Source organism: Anarrhichthys ocellatus, unplaced genomic scaffold (assembly GCF_004355925.1).
Source record: "Anarrhichthys ocellatus isolate YVR2014 unplaced genomic scaffold, GSC_Weel_1.0 scaffold17, whole genome shotgun sequence".
In the NCBI taxonomy this organism is placed as follows: domain Eukaryota; kingdom Metazoa; phylum Chordata; class Actinopteri; order Perciformes; family Anarhichadidae; genus Anarrhichthys; species Anarrhichthys ocellatus.
In genome coordinates, this window is record NW_022280047.1 from 1,518,263 (window position 1) to 1,527,726 (window position 9,464).

The 9,464-nt window shown below is 42.2% G+C and overlaps 1 protein-coding gene across 10 annotated transcripts in view; it reads right to left on the reverse strand.

Moving 5' to 3' along the window:
- Window positions 1–16: 16 nt before the first annotated feature.
- Window positions 17–9,464, reverse strand: part of slc23a2 (solute carrier family 23 member 2) — a 40,194-nt gene continuing 30,746 nt past the window's right edge. For all 10 annotated transcript variants that reach the window (XM_031856821.1, XM_031856820.1, XM_031856819.1 and 7 more), the window contains 10 exons: window positions 6,055–6,143; window positions 5,720–5,787; window positions 4,209–4,390; window positions 3,564–3,684; window positions 2,937–3,093; window positions 2,320–2,467; window positions 2,106–2,211; window positions 1,239–1,506; window positions 708–803; window positions 17–441 (listed from right to left, as the gene is read on the reverse strand). In XM_031856821.1, the coding sequence (XP_031712681.1) occupies window positions 161–441; window positions 708–803; window positions 1,239–1,506; window positions 2,106–2,211; window positions 2,320–2,467; window positions 2,937–3,093; window positions 3,564–3,684; window positions 4,209–4,390; window positions 5,720–5,787; window positions 6,055–6,143 (1,516 nt within the window). In that variant the 3' untranslated portion in view covers window positions 17–160. The remainder of the gene's footprint in view (window positions 442–707; window positions 804–1,238; window positions 1,507–2,105; window positions 2,212–2,319; window positions 2,468–2,936; window positions 3,094–3,563; window positions 3,685–4,208; window positions 4,391–5,719; window positions 5,788–6,054; window positions 6,144–9,464) is intronic.

Below are 9,464 nucleotides of genomic sequence, written 5' to 3' on the forward strand. Positions count from 1 at the left end.
GGGGGGGGGGGGGGGGTAGCGTTGGTGCATCACAATTTCTTCCACACAATCCCGAATCCTGCACCGCTTCCGTCCTCGACTCTTCCATCCTTTTATAGTGTACCATCCCTTGCTCCCCAAATTCATCCACATTTAAGATCTTGCAGCACCACCTCGTCGGCTATACCCCACTCTCCCCCGTTGCTGCTGCGCCTCCCTCCCCTCCCGCTCCTCCCCCCTTCACCGCATCCCCATGTCCCCGTCTGCTCCTGCAGACTTCTTGTATCCTCCCCCACTGGTAGCCTTGGAAGGTGGGGCTGATCGGGATGTACTTGAAGACGGGCTGTCTGCGGATGAAGTCCATTCCAAACGGCAGGTCGTAGGATCTCATCCCCTCCAGCTCCGCTGCACCGAGACCAGTGCCAAGTTTCAGCTTCCTGACACCTCGTTCTTCGAGGGTGCCTGTGGAGAACAGGAAGAACGATCAGAGTCATGAGACCGGATATATAACCACCTTGGCATGTTCTGACTTTGTATCTACACCTATACCTGCTCGCCATTCACAGCCACGTTTTTACGATTTTCTTCCTTTAAAAATGTTTTGTGCACTCTAATCTACCATTACATTGTTATTTATCAAGATCACTCTGAAGCATAAAGTACATTCATTTTTAGGGTGGACCTCTTTTTAAATCATCAGTTTATTCCACATGTGTCAAACACCTTACCAGGGATAGTATTGTCCAAAATGAAGGCGACGGAGCCTCCGACGAACATAGCAGTGGTGAGGAGCACGTTCAATACTTGGTCAACCTCGACGATGCCTGAGAAAGATAGAGACGGGGCTTAATAACGGACTTTATTATGGCTTAGTTTTCACAGTTTCTGGAACTGAAAAATTACCGAAACCGACACTGTGAATCTCTAACCGACCTCATTTCAGTCATGTTAGTGTGTTCAGCAAATGAATTCCCTCAGAAGGGTTGTCAACAACTTAATTAGTGAAGCTAAGAGAAGCCATATATGTGTTAATCAGCTCTCTGTTTTCTCTTTAAAATGCATGAACGGGTTCTTATTAACTGAATGTGTTGAACAAAAGTTTAATCTCATTTATGTTACTCCTTTTTATTGCTCAGTACAAATTACAAATGAACAAAAGTCCACTGCAAGGACAGAGAATCTTCAGCTCCATTAATCGTTATTGCTGAGGTAAATGTGACAAGTTTGTAAACACGTTGTGATCTCTCCCCTCCACTCACCGGTGACCAGCGGGTTCTGTTTGAGGTAGCTCGGCAGCATCAGACCGAAGAAGATGGAGAAACCCAGAACAAAGAGGTTCCTGGAGGAGTTGAGGTCGACAAACTGCAGGTTGGAGAGTCCCACTGCTGTGATCATACCGAACAGGGTGCAGAACAGAGCTCCCAGCACAGGGTCGGGCAGAGAGGCGAACAGGGCGCTGAATTTACCCACGAGCCCCAGCAGCAGCATCATGGCGGCTCCGTACTGAATCACACGTCGGCTGCCCACCTGGAAGACCAGTCAGAGATCAGAGGAAAGCCAGTCAGGGAGAGAGCTACATATATTTGGTTGCACCGGAGTGTGACGCGTGGTCTCACAGTTTATTCATACCTACAACGGAATGACACTCGTAGAAAGGGACAATGGGTAAGGATAAGGATGAGAAAGCTTATTCTATTGCCTATTATTTAATCTATAAATGTCAGCAAATCGTGAAAAATTTAATTACAATTCAATTTAATTTAAAATGATTACAAGGTGACTTTTTCAAGTTACATTAAGTAAGTACAATGTTTGTTTTTTTGCACTTGAAAAGCGACTCAAACGACTGAAAGACTACTTAAATAGTTGCCAATAAATTTTTTAACTTATTGTTGAACAGTTTGTGATCAATGAAGCAAATTATCGTTTCGGCTCCCGTTTGATTATTTGCACAATTAAAACATTGCGGTAAAAAGAAATACAATACCTAAATGAAAGTGTGCAGGAAGAGAAGGAAACTAAGAGAATTACACAAAGTCTACCCGACTGTAAAACAAATAAACAAACAAACATAAAAAAACACCAGGATAAAAAGTCAAATGAAATAATGTGCAGGTGTGTGTTACCTTTGTGATTCCCAGGACGCCTATATTTGGACTGGAGGAGGTGGAGCCATTTCCTGTCCCAAAAAGACCATCCAACACACAGGAAATACCTTCTACAAATATCCCCCTACAGAGACGGCAGAAAAACAAGCTCGTTGAAGTGTCTTTCAGGAAGTGAATTCACAAACAAACTGAAACATCAGAAAGAAGGAGAAGAGCTAAACTGAAGCGTTACCTATTGATGGCATGGATTGGAGGTGGCGGAGCGCAGGAGAGACGTGCGCAGGCGTAGTAATCTCCGATCGACTCGATGATGCTGGCCACCACCGCGCTCATCATACCGATCACACCTGCAGTCGTCACCGTTGGAACGCCCCACTGGACTGTCGAAGTAAAAACACAGAGCGGGTCAGAGGGGAGAAACAGCTGCATTCAAAACAGAAAGTATCTTTGTCTAGATTTTATGTCAATTTCATATTTTTCAGTTCAATCTCTAAATTGGTTCTGAGGATTTCTTTGTGCCGTACATTTTATTGTTTTGTTTATTTTGTGTACATCACTGTTTCACCTCTTCCTACAAAAACAATTCCCATTATCTATATTTCTGTCTTCACAGACTTTTGATCTGATTAGATAGTAAATAGCATTCCATTGTACTAGTACTTACTGGAATGATAAACTTACATTTATCTTAAACTGTCACATCGCAGAGATTATTATTCCTCACTACCCGACTGATCAGTGCAACCGAAACCGTTCCACTAAAGCTGTGTCGAACCCGTTTATGGAGACCAGGCAGAACATCAACAATCCTTTCTAACAGCCCCCCCCCCCCCTCCCAAACACACTTACATGGATATGGGACCTTAAACCAGGGTGCAGCTGCGACGATCCCTTTACGTGCGTCGGTGCGGGCGTAGTAGCCATACTTGTCTACCTCCGGCGGGAAAACGTCAGTCACAGTGAAAATGAAACACAGCAGCCATGACACCAGGATGGCCATGATGATCTGTGTGAAAATAAACCACCAATCAGACATTCGCATTAAAGATGAACTGAAATTAAACAAACAAACTCAGTAATCCTGTATCCTTGTGTCAGTTATTTCTTGTAAAAATGCCATTTATTGAGAATTGTTGTATACAAATTTATTTTCTCTTCCTGTAGAAGCTACTAATACTATTCAACACATCACCAGCAGAGGGCAGGAAAACACTGATTTATAGACTGCACAGAGGCAGGCAGAGGGAGAACCTCTTAACCTCCCAGGGAGAAATAGATTAGCTATGTTGATGAATTTGGGACTTAGATGGGAACCTAGTCTGCGGTGGAGGCAGGGGGTCAGTTGTAAAGGAAACCAAAGCTAATTAATTAAAGGAGAGCAGAGTTTTTGGGAATCTAAACGTGACGACCAGCCACAGTTTGTGCAAAAAGCAACACACTGGGGTATGTATGTACTTGTACTAGTTGTTTACTTACAGGAAACATTTTGAAGACCTGCAGCCTGTAGAAAGTCCAGCCTTTCTTGGCTTTGTAGACCGGCAGAGGGAAGTGAACGTTCCTGGCATACTGAGAGAAGAGCAGCACCAAGAAGATAGTCCTGCAGACAGACACAATCTCCCTCAGTTTGGTGGATCGGAGAACAAATCCCGTACAGACATGTTCCATTTACTCCCGTCTACGGCTTGGACCCCAGAGGCCCTCAAAGCCAATCAATTATCCTAACTGCCCGAAGAAGAAGCAAATCAGCGGCAGATAACAGGCACATATCCTCTGTCCCTGCGGAGCGAGAGGAGGAAGCCTCCAGCTACAGTGTGAACAGTCGTGAGACAGCAGGAACTGCTGCTCACACCACATGAATATCACAGCTTTGAAGGGGATCTTCCCCCATGAGTCAATCCTCTGTTTCATATCACGATCCAGTGTGATCTTTCCTTGCATGAAAAGAAGTTCTTTCCTCATTATTTTCCCAAACATCTTCCTATCTGCTTCATTTTTAGCTGGGAATATCTCTAGGAAGTTGATTTCGCTGTACATCAGTTCAGTGACTGACCTACAAGCTATGAAAACATGTTTTTGTTGACACATGACTTTGCATTTCTTTGCGTGAGAGTCTGAACTTACAGCATAGCAACGCCCCAGTGTTTTCCAGCTCTCTCCCCCGCAGCCTGGAAACCAGACAGGCCGATGAGGGTCACGGTGGGAGTGATAGTCAGAGGTCCGATGAACTTCAGCAGGAGCCCGGGCAGACCCAGCGCTCCGATACACACCTCGACCAGGGAAGACACGATGATGGCCCCTTGGATCTGACAGAACGCAGACATTGTAGAGAATAGAAGAAAAAAATGTTCATGTTAAGATGTTTAAAAAAAATAATTATGAATCAGAACATGAAACTACCCACTTAAACACTGATGCAGTTTTAAATTACGTTCACTATGAATCAACTCTTAAAGCACAGGTGCCAGCTCAGAGGGATACAAGATGATGTTGACAGATGCAACTGAAAAAAGATTTTAATTTAACACTTAAATCTAAATTATTACACCCTGAAATAAAGAGTGTTTTCACTAATGGCAAAAGAAATTAATACATTTTACAAAATACAATATTTTGTTTATTAAAGCTACTACAAGGAACTTTCATTTTGTGTGAATTTTGGCGCTCCCTGTGGACGACAGTGGTAGTGTTTCTTCAAGCACCAGACTCCCTTTAGAAATCCTCTTTTTACTGCAGCAAGGTCCCGCTGCCCTGCGCAATTAACTGTACTTTACTATTAATAATAACTACATAGAGATAGTCCATCCTCTTGCTGATGGTCTCGTTTACTTATGCGGGTCATATAGAGGCATCAGTGGTAAATCGACCGTTTCATAACCAGTTAAACGTTTCTCACAGTAACTGTAAGCTTTAGATAATGAGCAGTGGCTCTAAAATCACAAAGTAAAGTCCACATATTTTATCAATGAGGTCATTATTAGAACACACGCTCTATCAATTGATCATAAGAAAAAAATCTGTCTGATTCAGCTGAGGACCGATCAATCACGCCGTGCGTTTGCTGAATCCGGTTCATAGCAAAATAATGTGAAATGAACTGAATGAATCCTTTAGTTTGCGTCACGGTTGGAGGAGACGAGGTTACAGAACAATAACCCTGTTTGCCTCGTCTTCATCCGTCTCTGTGTTCTCTGCGGTCAAACGCACGTTCCTCCTGCTCAGCCCATTGATGTCCCGTTCAACAATTTGATTCAGCGTGATTGAGTTTAGCCTCATTCGTGCATTACATAAAATACAATTACGCAACTGGCTTACGCAAACGGAAAAGGTTAATACAAATGAACAGCTTCTGTCATGGAGAACAGAACCCTGCAGCCATTTACAGACAGCGTTGCCATTTAGCAGTTAGGAGAAAAAGATCCTGTCGCTTAAGTAACATCAATAATCCAACTACAGTTGTGTAAGAAGTTGTGCAATATCTTATGCAAATATTTATTCAGTTTCAAACAATCTGCCTTTCCACAAGAAGGCCTGTTAGAGCAATTTGATCCCATCTATCTAGTTTATCTTTCTCCTTCTTAAGCTCCCCCCCCCGCTCCGTTACCATCTCTTTTATTTGTCTTTCTAAGCCTCACCTCTCGTATCCTGGGGTGCCAGATGTGCTCTGTGTTGAGTAGCTCGGTGCTGTTGAATACTGGAACCTCTGGTCATGGAAAAACAAAGGATGGAGGAGAATACGAGACAACTTAATTAGATCACTATCTGAATCATAACTCTTATAATTCATTTGGAGCGGCAAATCCCATTCAGGGACGCTTAATTCTCTGCTTCGTAGGCTTTGATGCGAACAACATTTGGAGATGGAATCTCGGTAAACAAAGATACAATAACCCAGCGCATGATATCAGATAAGAGCGTCTGTATTGAATGAGTCGAGAGTGGGAGACAAAAGGGAGAGAGGGGAGTTTACCTGTGTTAATACACTTCCATTTGTCCAGGGACAGGATGGCTCTAGCCGGTGCGAGGAAGGCGAAAGCGCTGGCCTGGAACAGGGGCAACCTGAACACAAAGAAAGCACAGTTATAAAATGAGGTTACGCGAGTCTGAATAATCACATGTACAATGTACAACAAAAGGAGTGTTAAAATAAAGTAGAAAGCAAGGTGATTTACTGTGTAGAGCCACCAGGTGACAGCATTTCAGTTACACAGAATTCATATTTATTTAAATATTGGTCACTGTGTGGAGTGTGAGAATCCCCCTGGTGTTTTTGTGGGCAATCTAAGGTCAGTCAAACACAGGACGGGGTCGTAAGTTCAGTTATCGATGCCACAGATTCACCTCCTTCCTGCATTTTTTTCCTCTTTTACTCAAACCATCCCCCCCCCACACACACACACACTCATAAAACATATTTCCTGTAACGGCCTTTTTGTGATTCAGACAATGGTCATGGGTGACCTTTAAAAATGGCAACTGTAATACGTGTTCATGACAGCAGAGGGATATCAAAAGATTGTATCGGTGATAAAAATAGAACACAAACTGTTGTGACGTCATATTCGTGGAAATGCCAAGGGCAGAAATGAAAGGTTGCAAACAAACCAAAAATGAGATAGGGCACTTTTATTTTCTTAAGAAAGAGGAAGTGAACATTCATAAAAGCAGATTTAAATGTACACCTGCACAATGGCTTCAGACCAAATAACCCCCACCCCCAAAAAAAGGATGACATGACAAAGATCAAATTTGGATTGACCCATTGTTTATCTAAAAGAGATTTGTGCAGCCATTCTAATAGCCTTACAGCTACATGTGATGTTTGAGTGTGATCACGTTCTTTTGTACAGCTTCTTGTTTCCAATGTGTGTAAAAGACAGATTAATAGAAACATTAATGTAAAATACACTCCAATCTGCCGCTAGTTTTTTTTATAGGATTTAAGCTTGAGACCTCAAGCTGTTTGATTCCCTGTACTGAGTGACACAACCTAAGCAGGAAACATGATGAGAGACTTCTCTTTTTGGTCTTCCAGGAGTTTACTCAAACGAATATTTAGACATCTATGAGGATGCGTGTATATCTGTAGCAGGGTACAACCAAGTATTGACTTCCTTATGAAACGGAGGTCCTTTGAAGCAAATCCACACAGATCCTGTTATTGTTTTTTCTGCTCTATAATACAGAGTGTTATGCAGTATGAAATCAGGCCAAAGCTGGGTAAAGCTTTCAAACTGCATATACTAAAAGAAACCAGTCTGGCTTGCTCAGATCGCTCTCATGTGTGCTTGAAGTATAACAGCAAACAACACAATTTAGACTTCAAACAGATTGAAGAACTGTCAAACTGCTGAATCAGTGAATCACATCGGACTTCGCGTTCTAAGCAGGCCTCTGTGTTCCTGTGTGGACTAAGCAGTGAATGTCAAGGAGTGATTCTCCCGATTGCACTGACTGTAGCCACTTTTTAATAATATCTGTAGTAATTTAAGTTTGCAGTATTTGTTGCATTGTGTTTTGTTGTTTCTGTGAAAGTTTTGGGACGCAAGCACTTCAGCCAGGAAAGCTTGTGGTCATGCTGGGCAGATTTGAAGTAAAACTAAAGGAAAGTAAAGAGGCTTTACTTTTTAATAATAAAAGTAAACTAGATTGATTATGCGTCTATTTCAGCAAACAAAACAGAATGATAAGAGAGGAGAGACGGTTAATAAAATATGCTATAAGAGAGTAAATCCACATTGAATCATCTTAAATTACAAAAATGTCTGCAGGTGGCAGCTGCTCAGAAGCACAATTCACCTTTCCTGGAAAAGCATTTTCTTTTTTTCCCCTCTCAACTTCACTTGGCAGCATAACTTATTAACCCCCTCCACCTCTTCTTTCCATCCTCCTCACAGTATTTCTCCCGGGTTTTCGACTCTTGAATGACCACTTGTGACCAGATTAAAATGCTAAACTTATAGCAAATGTTTAAAATAAATATATGAAATAGGAAAGAGCGAGGAGCGACTGAGTAAGAGATGGAGGGACAGACTCCAGCTTTCTGGAGGCTACGCTGAACAGGAACTTTCCCTGTTGTTGCTGTGACAAGGCAAATATTAGGCATCATCTAAGCGTTGAATATTAAATGTTTGAAGAAAATCTGTCTACAGCTGAGCTGAACTCGGGGGGGGAGCTTTTTCAGGTGTGAAAAAGTAACCCAGATGTGTGGAGCCTGTGTGGAGTTTGAAAGACACAGGCATTTACCAGGCTAATGGCAGAGGCTATTGTGTTGCATTACGGGAAGTGTAGGATCTTGCATTTTTGAAGCCCGAGTCAGGGACTAAAAGGCATTATATCGTGGCCTCTTTTGGTCAATATTGACAATTCTTTTTTTGTTGAGTCTCTTGCCCCCTCTACCCCACCCCTTTACGGAAGAACAAGACAAAAATCAGTGGAATTTCCCTTTAACCCCGATGTCCAGTGCCTGTGGTGGAGGAGATAAAGGCTGCAGATAACACTGTAGAGAGTAAGATTTCTTTTTTGCTGGTACCAGTATTTGCAGGCAGTGACCTAACAAACATGCTCGCTATGAGCAGAGCTGTGATACCGAAAGGAAACAAAGTAAATATCTTGGATAAGTAAAGCCCATCAGTATTGAAAATGTTCTGTATACTGGACAGTCTGTGGTCTGTTGACATTGGAATGTAGCCGGAAACCTTGTTTCCGCACATGTATTTGTTCTTTATTTGGACACTGAGGAAGTACCTAATCAAAAGCTTGAAAGGCAAATGACGCATGGCTTTTCAAAGTAAATCAAAAAAGTTTGAAGATCCTAAAACTACAAAAATCCACACTAGCGAGTTAAAGTCCTCTTCTATGAGGTGTTAACAGCGAGCATCTGTGTGTCTGTCTAAGCGTCTCAATGAAAACGACACCGTAGCTCGTCCAGAAGTGACGCAATAGTTGGACTACATGTAGGTCACTCCTCTGGTCTGCAGCCACATGTCTCTAGTTTCTGGCTTTTCTTCATATTCTTTTCTGTCGTCTCAACTCAGAAAATATAAGTGTCTTCTGGGAAGTTCACCTTCTACTCAAAGTACAACTGCAGTCACATGAACGAAACAAGGAAGTTGAAATGTTATTAACTCATCACATTCTAGTGGACAATATGCATACAAGACAACTGCTAGAGAATTAAAAATCCTCCTGTAAAAAAAGTCAGAAACATCATATATTCCTGCTTGAATGAATCTGTGAGATATCCTCAATATCAATTTATATGTAAAAAAACAGACTGTTGTGGGAACCTACCATGACAAAAAAAAAGGATATGCAAGCATCTGCTTAAATGCACACACACACACACACACACACACACACACACACACACACACACAC